Source organism: Microtus pennsylvanicus, chromosome 13 (assembly GCF_037038515.1).
Source record: "Microtus pennsylvanicus isolate mMicPen1 chromosome 13, mMicPen1.hap1, whole genome shotgun sequence".
NCBI classification, from domain to species: domain Eukaryota; kingdom Metazoa; phylum Chordata; class Mammalia; order Rodentia; family Cricetidae; genus Microtus; species Microtus pennsylvanicus.
The window spans coordinates 49,149,371-49,161,809 of NC_134591.1; the positions used below are offsets into that span (position 1 = coordinate 49,149,371).

A 12,439-nucleotide genomic window follows, 5' to 3' on the forward strand; every position below is an offset into this window, starting at 1 on the left:
TCACAAGTGTGCCACACAGAAACCCTTTCACGGGACCTGCAAGATCAACAGTTTTCACAGTAGTAGTGACTGGGTATTATGTATTGTTGGACAGCGGCAGTGAGGAAGCCGCTGATGGCCATAGTAGAAGTCAAGGTGGTGACACGGAGCTGTGCTCATAGCCACGTTGTTCCTCCGGCCATCTACTTATCAGCCGTTTTCACTTAAGAACATCCTTGCTGAAGCAGCAGAGGATGCTAATTTTACTGAGCCTCACCTGAGGACCACCTCTAATATTCCGTATGGCGTGTGGAAGATGCACTTACAAAGCACTTCTTTCGTGCAGCAAAGCACAATGGTAACATACCGAGGAGTGGTACTCGTGAGCATTGTTTGAATTGTAAGCTGAGCAAAAAGCAACTGTCGTCATTTTTCTGTGGAAGAATGGTTGATAGTTAGTAAGGGTAGAAAGAAGCCAGGGACCAATGCTAAAGGGCCTTGTGAACTGTGTTAATGAGCTTAGGTGGCTAGCTTAGCTTGCTTTTCTCAGCCTTTGTATTGTGCTTCCTACCCAAGCCCTGCCCTTTGCTCCTGCTTTGTTTCGTCTGTAAACACATACTTCCTGTTCCTGCTTCCATGTCCTTCTGATGTCATTCCTTCCACCAGGAATTGCGATGTGGCTATGAAGGCTCCCTGTGATCCCAGGATCCCAGCGGAGGAAGATGGGTCTGGGTGTTTGCCTCTGGGCATCTGAGTATCACAGTCTGCAGAGTATCTCCTTGATGCCATTTTCACTGCAACTGTGTTGAACCACATGGCCTGGCCTTTCTACACATGGAGATTGACTTAATTAAGATTTCTATTGCTGTGAAGAGACACTATGAACATAGAAACTCTTTTTTTAATGTTTATTTATTTATTACATATGCAGTGTTCTGCCTTCATGCCAGAAGAGGACTCCAGATCTCATTATGGATGGTTGGTTGTGAGCCACCATGTGGTTGCTGGGAATTGAACTCAAGACCTCTGGAAGGGCAGCTAGTGCTCTTAACCTCTGAGCCATCTCTCCAACCCCCAACACTTATAAAGGAAAGCATTTAATTGGGGTAGCTTAGTTTCAGAGGTTCAGTCCATTATCATCCTGGCAGGACATGGCAGTGTTCAGGCAGACATGGTGCTGGAGGAGGTGAGAGTTCTTTCTACATCTTGATCCGAAGGCAGCAGAAGTGAATGCTACACTGGGCCTAGCTAGAGCCCACTCCCACCCGTGACACACTTCCTCCATCAAGGCCACACCTCCTAACAGTGCCACTCCATTTGGGGGCCACTTCCTTCAAGCCACCACACAGGTCTTGAAATAAAAACCCTCCAGTTCTCAAGCTCCAATAATGTCCTGCACACCCCTTAATGTGTTGGCAGGGTTTATAATAGAGCTCTTTAACTGATTCATTGAGTTTTTAATTTCTTGTACTTCATTTCTCCCTAGCATTTCTGTCTCTTTATTCATTTTCACTTTCCTATCTATCTATCTATCTATCTATCTATCTATCTATCTATCTATATCATCCCTTATTTCAGTGAACTGCTTTTTTATTTTGGAGAATCACCTAGGAGTTTGTTTGTTTCCTCTTTGTGTTCTTTAAATATAATTATAATTACTCCTTTGAATTCTTTGTTTGGGATTTTATCTATTTTTGTTCTCATCAGAGTCTGTTACTGCGGAATTAATAATTTTTGGAGTAAAAAAAAAACCAAAAAAACAAAACCCTCCAGTTCTGTGGACTCTCACAGACTGTCTGTCCTCCAATGGAGCTACTTTCATACATGACTCCTGACATTTATATTGTCTGTTAAATTTGACCAACTTCTGCTCACATGTGCCTTTTCCTTTGCCCTTATACCTAGTGATTGTTCAGGTGGAAGCTTCACTCCAGCCCCCAAAGAATCTGGAATGTTCAGGTGGAAACTACACCCCCAGCCCACTTCCCTGGAGTTGCCTCAGTCCAGACTCTGCCCCCGACAAAGCCCCATCAGAGGCTCCACTCCCAGAGGGCATTAAAAGCCCCCACCTCATGGGTTCCAATTGTAGTCTCCTCAACTTCTCCTGGGTCTGCCTTTGCTTTGCTCAGAATAAGCCTGGATTTATTAATTAGATTTGATTGGCTTATTACAGCTCTGGTGGCGGATTCCCAATAACCAGGGATTCATCTTAACTGTGATGTCATCAGAAACCACATCCAACTCAGTCAGACAGAAGAAGGTTGCCACCTTGCTTCATTCTGAACTGCCATAAACAAAGTGCTTAGACACTGGTTTGTAGCTCATCTTCTGTAAGATGACAAAACACAAAAACTAAGGTGTCTCAGGGCAAGAAGAGACTTCTGGAGATTAAAGTTAACTAACACAGTAGTGAGGATGTGAATATTAGGGCTTTGTGCTTAGGTAAGCTGGATGAGAGCTGCCCAATCTTTTTGACATCAGAGCACATGCAAGAAACGTGTATAAACAGTGAGCACTTGTCCTAGAGTTTCTGTTGCTGTGATGAAATACAGTGAGCAGAAGCAGTTTGTGGAGGAAAGACTTTGTTTCAGCTCACACTTCCAGGTCACAGTCCATCACTGAAGGAAGTCAGGGCAGGAGCTGATGCAGAGGCCATGGAGGGTGCTGCTTACTTTTTTGCTCTCCATGGTTTGCTCAGTCAGCTTTTTTATAGAACCCGGGACCACCGGCGCAGGGGTAGCTCCACCTACAATGGATTGCACCCTTCCTCCATTAAACACTAATTAAGAAAATGCCCTACAGCCAGACCTTATGGAGGCATTTTCTGAGTTGAGATTGCCTCCTTTCAGATGACTATACTTTGTATCAAGTTGGCATAAAATTAGCCAGCATAGTACATCAGTAAAGAGGCACTTACCAGGATTTATAAACAATAGCATTGGTGCCTGGTTGTCACCAGCTGCCTCCTTTGCCTTCCAGCATTAATGACTGAGAACAGCCTCGTCACAGGTTAGAATTCTTGAGCCAGAGTCCAGGCTTAAGTTCTAGCACAGCCACTTACTCATGAGATGATCATGACATACCACTTTTACCCATTTGTACCAGCTTCTTCATTTGTAAAATGTGGGCAGTAATTATGCTTGCTTCGGAGTTGTGAAGCTTGCATCAGTGGGTCTGTAGAGTATGTAACTGTAAAGGGCTTCAGACATTGCCTGGCACATGAGGACCACATGAGAGTGTGCACTGTAAATATTATGGTAGTGTACACCATAACTTTTGTCTACAGGGACACAGATGACCCCAGTCTCCTGTGTTCCCTCTTCCCTGGTCTCACATGGCTTATTCAACCCCTTCCTAAAGTGTGCGTCAAACTTCCTTCAGTTCCTCCATTTCCTTTTTTGTCTATGGTTTTGTTTTGGTTGCTAATGAGGCTGGGACCCGGGGTCCTGAGTGCGGTAGACAAGCACTCTTACCAAGCTACTCCCAGCCCCTGGGTTTCCTCCCATTGTCCATTCTCCTCAGCTGACCCTGAGGACACAGCTGGGTTTGCCTCTGCTATGCCCTTCAACCTGCTCGCCGCTATTCTCCCTTTCCTAGAAAGCCTTCAAAAAAGGAAGTACTCAGGCAGACTGGGGTCCTTAAAGAGCTCCAGAGTTGCAGCAGGGAGGGAGTAAGAATTGTTTTCAGAGCCGAGTGAACCAGGTGACCCTCTGGTGTCACACATGGATATGGCAGCTGGCGATCTATGTATAGACTCTGTCGAAGAATGGAGTGCTGTCTGGTAACCTGAGGGAAGTGACAGTTACTTTGGAAAGGTTGTCTGCTGGGGAGAACACCGGCTAGTACCTGTTGTTGCTATAGGTTGTGTCCCCCAGGACTCCTTAGCCTCTTTCAAGTGTTCCGTGAGTAAAGGTGCCAGACTGAGTCTTAGATCTGTATCCTTAAAACCTCTACTGCTGTACTTCTAGTGAAATCTATTCATGTGGATGTATATATGTATCTAAGTAAGTGCAGATACACATTTGTGCACAGAGGTGTGGAGGCAGGAGGTTGGCACTGAATGCCTTCTTCAGTTACTCTCCACCATTGTGTAGTCAGGGACTCATTGTGCCACCCGCCTCGACTCGTGATTTGTAGACCAGGCTGACCTTGAACTCACTGCGATCTGCTTCCCTCTGCTTCCTGAGTGCCTTTGCCTCCACACCCAGCTAAACATTGGGTTTTAATACAGAGAAATCTAGACACCATTTGAAAAACTGCAATCAGCTTCTAAGTTACAAAGTGTTTTCAATAAAAGGTTTTTTTTCTTCTTCCCCAATGTTGAAAATAAAAATTAAGGCCTTGAACATCTAAGTAAAAGCTCTGCTACTGAGTTTCCTTGCAGCCCCAACTCTGAGCTCTGTGCACCACCCCCAGCCTACTTATTTTGTTTGAAGTACAATTTGATTCAGACAATGATGGGATAAAATAATAAATTTCAATCATGTATAGTTTGGAAAATCCTGAAAAGAATGAAGAAGAAAATAAAAACAACCCCATCACATAGAGTATGTCTATAAATTAAAAATGGTATGGACATTTTTTAAAAAAGCATATAAACACCGGGCAATGGTAGCACACGTCTTTAATCACAGCATTTGGGAGGCAGAGGCAGGCAGATCTCTGTGAGTTCGAGGCCAGCCTGGTCTACAAGAGCTAGTTCCAGTACAGGTTCCAAAGCTACAGAGAAACCCTGTTTTTTTGGGGGGGGCCGGGGAGGCATATAAACTATTCAGCATGACTGGACAGTTTCACACTTTAAATTGTCATCTTAACAGGTTCCTGCATTTCTGCCTAGACTTCGCATTCTGTCTGTGTTCATATGCATGCATGCATAGCTATACACGTACAATACATTTTTAGAGCACATTTGTATAAACTGTGTCATTGAGATCTTATAACAATCTAGCAGGCAGCTGGAGGAGGTGTGTTTTTAGACCTATTCTCAGGATGAAGGAACTAAGGTTTTTAAGAGGCAGAGTTGCTTGACTTGAGGTTGTCTGGTAATACCAGCACCAGATGTTTCCTTTGTTCTCCTGACCTAGGCCCATGTGCCTTCCCTATCTGCAGTATGCCTCCCCTCATTCCACGTGTGCCTCCACCAGAATACACAGATGGGGTCCCCAAGTACTGCTGATGTGAGCGTGAGGGCTGGAGACCATCAAAGTGCTGGGAGCCTCCAGACTACTGCAGTCTGTCTGGAAACGGAAAACCGCTTGCTCACGTCCTCCTCAAATTACCTAGTCTAAAAGAGGACCAGGCTTCTAGAACTTTGGTATCTGAGACCTTTTTGGAGAGGGGGGTGTGATAGAGTTGATGGAGTTCAGAGCCCAGAGCTCCCTTTCCCTGCATCATCTGCAAGGCACTTGCATACCCACATTTCTTTCAAGAGTGTCACTCGGCACCTAAGGGGCCTTTGTGCCACGCGCTGTATGTGCCATATACTCTTTCCGTTTCAATGCAGTTTGTGATTGACGGTACTCAGCTGAAGCTGTTCTGTGACTTACAGAAGAGACAGCGGTGCTTAGAGGACAACAGGAACCCAGGGAATGATCAAGGCCAGAGAAAATCAGTGTCCTAGTGAAGCTTCTCTTGGAGACAGAGGCAGACATACCAGCCACTAGTTCTACACAGTGCTACCTCATTTGTCTCATGCCTGACTTCCAGAGTGATTGATTGCACACACTGTAAGTCATCTGGAGTTACTGGGGAGCTGCAAGGGGGAAGGACATTTGAGCCGGCTTTGATGGCCAGGAAGAATTCCTACCACCAGGGGAATGGGGAGGTCAAGGTACAGCGTGATTGTGGGGCTTCCCCGAGGATGCATTTGTCCAGTGGCGGGGACATACTCCATGCTAAAACTGGAGTATGCCCGCCTCATTCCTAGCAATCTCTCCCGCCCCGTACCTCTTGCTATGAAAGCAGGGTAAGTTATACACGCTTCTTTTCATTTCACTGTTTTCCTGCATGTTTCCTTCCTAGTTTCAAAAAACAACTCTCCCTCAACAAGTTCTGTTTGCAAGAAAAACCTTAGCCATTTGTCCCTCCTGGAGTACCGTCTTCCACTGAGATCCATGCAGAATAGACCAGGTATTCTGTCTATGTGTGTGAAGCCATAAAATCTAATATTGAATGTGTGGCTCTGCCCAGGGGTACGCTACTTCCGCTGGAGGCTCCACAGTCCTGCTGTGGTAAAGAGCACGTATAAATTGCTGCTAACAGGGTTTTCTATCTAGAGCTGTAAGTATGCCTGAGAGTCCCCTGTGAGTCACAATGCTGCCAGCTCTCCTGCTGTTCTCCACACTGCCTGCCTGTTGGCCGTTTGGTTTGTCCACAGGCCACTAATCGGAATGTGGCCAGGGGAGGGTGAAGGAGCTGAAACCGCAATCTGTTCACTGCACTCTGGGTTTGCAGCACTGGTGAAAATAGTTGGGACGAGCATTGACCCTAAATCGCATACCAGAGGGACATAGTCCAGTCGTGTCCCGTCCTGTCCCATCCTGCCCCGCTCCTCCAGACCTTCAAAGATGAATGACCTTGTGCTTTGTTTCTCACAACCTCCTGTAAATGCATCTGGATGGCATTTTTCCTTGTAATTTACCTTATGCGTGTGGCTACTTCAGTAGCAGTATTTAATCCTTTGAGAGCCATAGGGCGTTGTTGTCCCCAGGTAGAACCTGTGTTTGAAGCTGTCGGCAGGAGTAATATTTTTAGATACTCTGTGGATTCTTTTTATCTCTCTCTCTCTCTCTTTCTCTGTATGTGTGTGTGTGTGTATTTTCTTCCCTATTCTGGAGTGTAATTGAAAACCTGCTGTTATCTCCCTAAAATGGAAGGAGGGATGCCTCTAAGTAGAGCCGTCAGACTCTCCGTTGCTTGGCTGTGCTTTCTGGATTGTGGCACCAAAGTGGCGCTCTGCATGCTTCCTGCTAACAGTGCCTGCCTCTCTGAGCAGCATGCATTTGGGCAGTGGCACTACGCAATCTTCCATCGGATCCTTGGAGGAGGGAGTGGGCCTTGCCCTCAGTGAGCAAAGAGCCAGATTCCATTTTGAATTCCTCAAGAAAAGCCAACCCTCAGAGCCTATGTTTATTGAAGTCTGGTGTGAAAGTCTCACATCCTCTGCCCATCAGCTCTCAGTGCCTCTATTTTAGAGGGATGTAGAGGTTTAATCACCCTGGTGGGGATTTAGACCCAGAGACTTCAGAGAAATCTTATTATTTCTAACTGCAGGCAAAGAGTATTAAGGCTCCACTCTGGATCAGGGCCGCGACATGTTCTATAAGTAATTTATCTTTAGCAGGGGAAGGCCCCTACTAGAGTGGCCCAGAAACAAAACTGCGATTGGCTCTCATTGTTCCTCTTTTTCTCTTTCCCCTCTCAGTCTCCTACTGCTTCATTCTGTCCTGACTCTTCCTGCCCAGTATGTCCCATGTCTGTGTCTGCCAGCATGGGAGCCAGGTGCCTGCCAGGGCGAGATAATGATGTTTTTACAATAAGTGACCTCATCCAGCAGCCTGTCTTAGACTTGTCAGCTGCGGGCCTCTCTGCACTCTTTCAAGGAAGGACCGGGGAAAGAGAGGATGATGTGGCATTCAATCTGTGCTCCTGGGGTGAAAGAATTGGGGGCTAGGCTCAGCCCAGCCCCCACCCCTCTTGTTGTCTTTGAGGATAAAGCGGACTCTGTAGAAGGCCTTTCACAGCCCCCAGTGCATATCCATGGAAATAGCGCTCAGCTTCTGATTTTACCATCGGGTTCTATTCCTCGTCCCTTCCTTAACTAGCTCCTAGCCCCAAGGACCCTCCCTTTCTGATGATCACAGTGGGCTTTGCTTGTAGATTGCTTGTTCTGTTTGGGAACTCTGGTTTAGCTGGTGGCAGATCTTTATCCATGTGATAATGAGCTTGGCAAATGCAGGCTTGTGGTGGCCTCTCCTAATCTAGCTGCCTGTCTGAGTCCCTTCCCACAGTTAATGATCTCCTTTAATGGCTTTGCCTTTAGTTTTGCCTCCTGGGTCAAAACAAATCAATATCCCTCACAGATATTTAAAACCGTCAGTATAAAGCTCCTGGGTCTCTTTCTTTTCTCCTTATGGGTAAACTCACTGCTTGATCAGTACAGTGCAATTTCCTTCATGTTCCTTCTTGTCTCCCAGACATGGGCAGCAGTGAGCCCCTTCCCATCGTGGATAGTGACAAGAGGAGGAAGAAAAAGCGCAAGACCCGGGCCACTGACTCTCTGCCAGGAAAGTTTGAAGGTTGGTCTGGGCCTGAGTCTGGGTTGCAGGAGGGGAGGGGCATCTGTGACATCCTCAGGACCAGATTCCAGGACACCTCACCTCAGAGCCAGGTCATCCTTGTGATTAGTAAGACAGGTGAGTGAGAAGCGATCAAGAGGGAGAAAAGATGGGCAAATCTCTCAGGCGAGGTACTGGCCTCCTCTGAATGGCGTGAGCATCGCCTCAGTGGCAGAAAAGCCAATCTGAGAGCTAAGAGCCTCACATGTGCCAGCCCTCTTTAGATGCGAGCTGCCTTCTGGTGGTTCCTGCAAGGTTGGGGGTAGAAGAACCAGAAAAGAGGAAGCAAGAACACTGAGGCTACAGCCACAGTGACAGCGCAGTCTTCTCTAAGTGGGGAACTAGCCTCCCAGAGGCTGCAGCAACTTGTGGGGCATGTGCTTGGCTCCTTTTGTCATTGCATCTAGGGTACACGACATCACGTCATCAGACATTTTGGATGACCAGGCTTAAGGCACTAAGCTGGGGGCCACCAGGGTTATCTCTGGGCATTCAATGAGAAGATGTGAATCACTGGGTGTTTCTACTAAGTGATGAAGGGTCAGTAGCCTCTTTTAAGAATAGCATATCTCCTTTATGTGGGTTTCACTGTGAGACTTGAAATAACTTCCCCTCATGGACCCTCTTCCTAAACTTGCACACACGTAGGAAATTGATAGTTTTGTAGAATGTTTTGATAGAAAACACTGTATGAATCAGGAATACTTTACTCCTATCACCTAACATCCTGGTGTAAAGGGCGGTACTGAAGGATGCTGTGGGAGAGAAGCATGCCTTTTAAATCACCTGCAGGTAGTAGTCAACAGTGTCAACATGGGCCATCCATTCTTATAGACAACTGCAAGGATAGACTGTAATGGAACCAAGAGAGCACTTACTGTAGAGGTTTATTGTTTTTCTTTTCTTTTCTTTTTTTTTCCCTGAGATAGAGTCTCTCTATGTAGCCCTGGTTGTCCTGGAACTCACTGTGTAGACCAGGCTGGCCTTGAACTCATAGAGATTTATCTGCCTTTGCCTCCCAAATACTTGGATTAAAGGAATGTACCACCACATCTGGCGCACACGTGTGTGTGTGTGTGTGTGTGTGTGTGTGTGTGTGTGTGTGTGTGTGTACGTGTGTGTGTGTACGTGTGTACACACGCACGCGTGTGCTGGGCAGTAGGGGAGAGAAGGAGTCCCTGGGGCTTTAGAAGGCGTCACAGATCAGCAGGTCTTTTGTTTGTTTGTTGAGCACAGAAAGGTTTCCTGTCACACATGCAAGCACAGACAGCAGACATCTCATGACTAAGAGTGATAAAATCTCCTGATGTTGATCAAGTCTTCTGCTCAGGCTGTAGGTTTAAAAACTAGGTCACCTCAAGAGAACGGCTGAGGAAAGAGCAAGGGAGGATGAGGTCAGTTCCAGCAGGGTTGTGGTAGAGTCACAGCTTCCTTTGGAAGAGGCTCAGAGAATTGTGTTTGTGGCCTTGGGCAAGTGTTCTGAACACTCCTCCCACCAGGGTCCGTCACTGCTCTGCCATGACCACTCTGACCTGGAACCTCAAGGCATTCTTTACATCCTGCTCTGTGTCTTCATTTCCTGTGGGTGACTTTCAGAAACCTCTGTGGCTCTTCTGGTGACCACTACGTTGTGTGTATAAAATAGTTGTCCCCATGCCTGGCTCAGAGCTGGGCACATAGTAGGTGTTCAGCAAATAAGTAAATGAATGAGTGAATGCTGTTCATTCGAATGATACCCTTCTTCGAGGATCCCTGGGTTGCCCGGTGGGTTTCCCCATTCACTTCCCCTTCTTGCTCCTCCTCCACTCCTTACTCTTGCTGTGCTCCCCCTGCATGGTACTCACCAGGGCCTGGACTGGTCTGGGCTGCTGTGTATGTTTGTCTTCCCTACTGGACCCAACCCTTAGAGGGGAGGGACTGGATTCTGTTCCTCACTCTGACCCTATTATGTTACCTGACACAGCAGATGCCCAGAAAGCAGGTGCCGAATTGAAATCCCACCTCTGACCTCATCTCTAAAATGAGGAATAGGTGTCTGCTGATTCTTGTTGAGAGTCGGGAGCTGTCTGGGAGAGCTAGGAGGTTCTTGTCACTGAGGCTGCAGGCACCATGGCCTCTCCTGCCTGGATGAGCAGACCAGAGAAGCCAAGTGACAGTCGCTCTTCCCGCCATGGCTTGCAGTGGGGTGATTCACCTGGCTATTTCCTCACCTGTTTCCCTCTAGATGTGTACAAGCTGACCTCTGAGTTGCTGGGAGAGGGAGCCTATGCCAAAGTCCAGGGTGCCGTGAGCCTGCAGACTGGCAAAGAATACGCCGTCAAAGTGAGTATCCCACACAGTCCCTACCTCTACTTTGCAAATTGTGTTTCCTAGCTTGTCCCACGCCAAATAAATTGTGTACTATGCAGCATGGTAGCTCAGAAAGAACAGGACAGAGGGTGACCACACCTGCATTCACCGCACTCAAATCTGGGCCAGTCAACTTAATTGCTTTGTGACCTTCTGTCCTTCAGTTTCCTCTTCTGTAAATGGGTGTAAATTATAGCACTTGCATAGGATTATGGGGATTAAATAAGTTCAGATATGTAATGTACTTACATCCTTCTCTGTCACATAGTAGACTGTTTCTGATTACTGCGATAAGCGACATCAGCTTTGGAAGTAGACGCTCTACCTGAATCTGCTTTTTTTGTTTTTTTTGGGGGGGGGGGAGGGAGGGTTTGTTTTGTTTCGTTTGTTTTTTTGAGATAGGGTTTCTCTGTAGCTTTGGGTCCTGTCCTGGAGTTAGCTCTATAGACCAGGCTGGCCTCAACCTCAGAGATCCACCTTTCTCTGCCTCCCAGGTGCTGGGATTAAAGGTATGTGCCACCACCACCTGGCAACCTGAGTCATATTTAACAAACTTACTTGACTTCGGGCAACTTACTGAACTTGTGAAGCCCTGGTTTCTCTATGTAAATGAGAGTGACAGTTCCTGTCCTCAAAATCTGGTGAAGAGATTATGATAAACCACAAAGTACAAGCAAGGACCAATATCAGGACAGTGAGGACTAAGACCTGAAGTGACTGACCACTTGGCTTTGGGGCAGATGTGGACTTCGCCTCAGTGTTGCCTTTAATTAGCTGCATGATGCTGGCATGTCTCACTTTCAAACCCTTTGGCTACTGAAGGGATAGAGACAGAGCTGAGGTTCTCAAAGTAGGGCCCCTGGGACAGCAGCAACAGTGTCCCCTGGAGTGTGAGAAATACTCATGATCTTGCCCGAATGCGTTAGAAATTAGGCCTGGCCCAGCACTGTGTATGTATGTCACCATCCAGGTGTGATCCTCAGGATGGTTGGAAAACCCTGATGGAGGGCAGATGTCAACTGCAGTGGGCAGCCATCAACCAGTGAGCCTGCAGCACAAAGAGACAGGTTTCTTGGTGTAGGAGAGAGCCTGGAGCTATATCTTTGCAAAAGTGTCCCCATGATTCTGAGGCACACTGAGGACCACTGAGTTTTCCATGGAAAGGCTTACAGAAGCTGGGGAGGCATATCAGTTAGGTTTATTTTAGAACAGCCAGCTGAGCTATCCAGTCTAAGCATTGCCTCCTTTGGGGCAATCCTGCTGAATTGGATCCAAAGAAACATCTCTTCCAACCAGCTCTCCTCAATCCCAGCTGTGGATTATGATTATGAGGAATGTCTCTGCTTAGCCATCTGGCTGGGGTTTTGCTCCACATATAACAAAAGAGCTACTTCCTTTCCTCTTTGTAAACAAATTGCTATAAATTAAAAAGAATTTTTAATATGCTTAAAGATGATTAAAGCATAGGCACACATATGTAAATATTAAGTTGAATGGAGCCCAGTGTTATAGCGTGTAGACAGAAGTTTCTGTCCTGCCCAGTCCTGCAGCCTTTCAGTCCCAAAGAAACACACAGAGGCTTATATGAATTATAAACTTTTGGCCTATTAGCTCAGGCTTATTATTAACTAGCTCTTACAACTTAAATTAACCCATAATTCTTGTCTATGTTTAGCCACATGACTTGGTACCTTTTCTCAGTGTGGCATTCTCATTTTGCTTCCTCTGGGTCTGGCTGGTGACTGACTCTCTACTTTTCCTTTTCCCAGAATTCT

At 46.6% G+C, this 12,439-nt stretch overlaps 1 protein-coding gene across 11 annotated transcripts in view; it reads left to right on the forward strand.

Moving 5' to 3' along the window:
* Mknk1 (MAPK interacting serine/threonine kinase 1) overlaps nt 1-12,439 on the forward strand; it is a 40,202-nt gene that overhangs the window by 9,546 nt on the left and 18,217 nt on the right. For 5 of the 11 annotated variants that reach the window (XM_075945821.1, XM_075945819.1, XM_075945823.1 and 2 more), the window contains 2 exons: nt 8,175-8,276; nt 10,540-10,637. In XM_075945821.1, the coding sequence (XP_075801936.1) occupies nt 8,177-8,276; nt 10,540-10,637 (198 nt within the window). In that variant the 5' untranslated portion in view covers nt 8,175-8,176. Of the gene's footprint in view, nt 1-5,482; nt 5,706-6,000; nt 6,109-8,174; nt 8,277-10,539; nt 10,638-12,439 lie in introns of all 11 variants that reach the window. The other 6 variants (XM_075945813.1, XM_075945822.1, XM_075945816.1 and 3 more) reach the window with 3 other exon arrangements.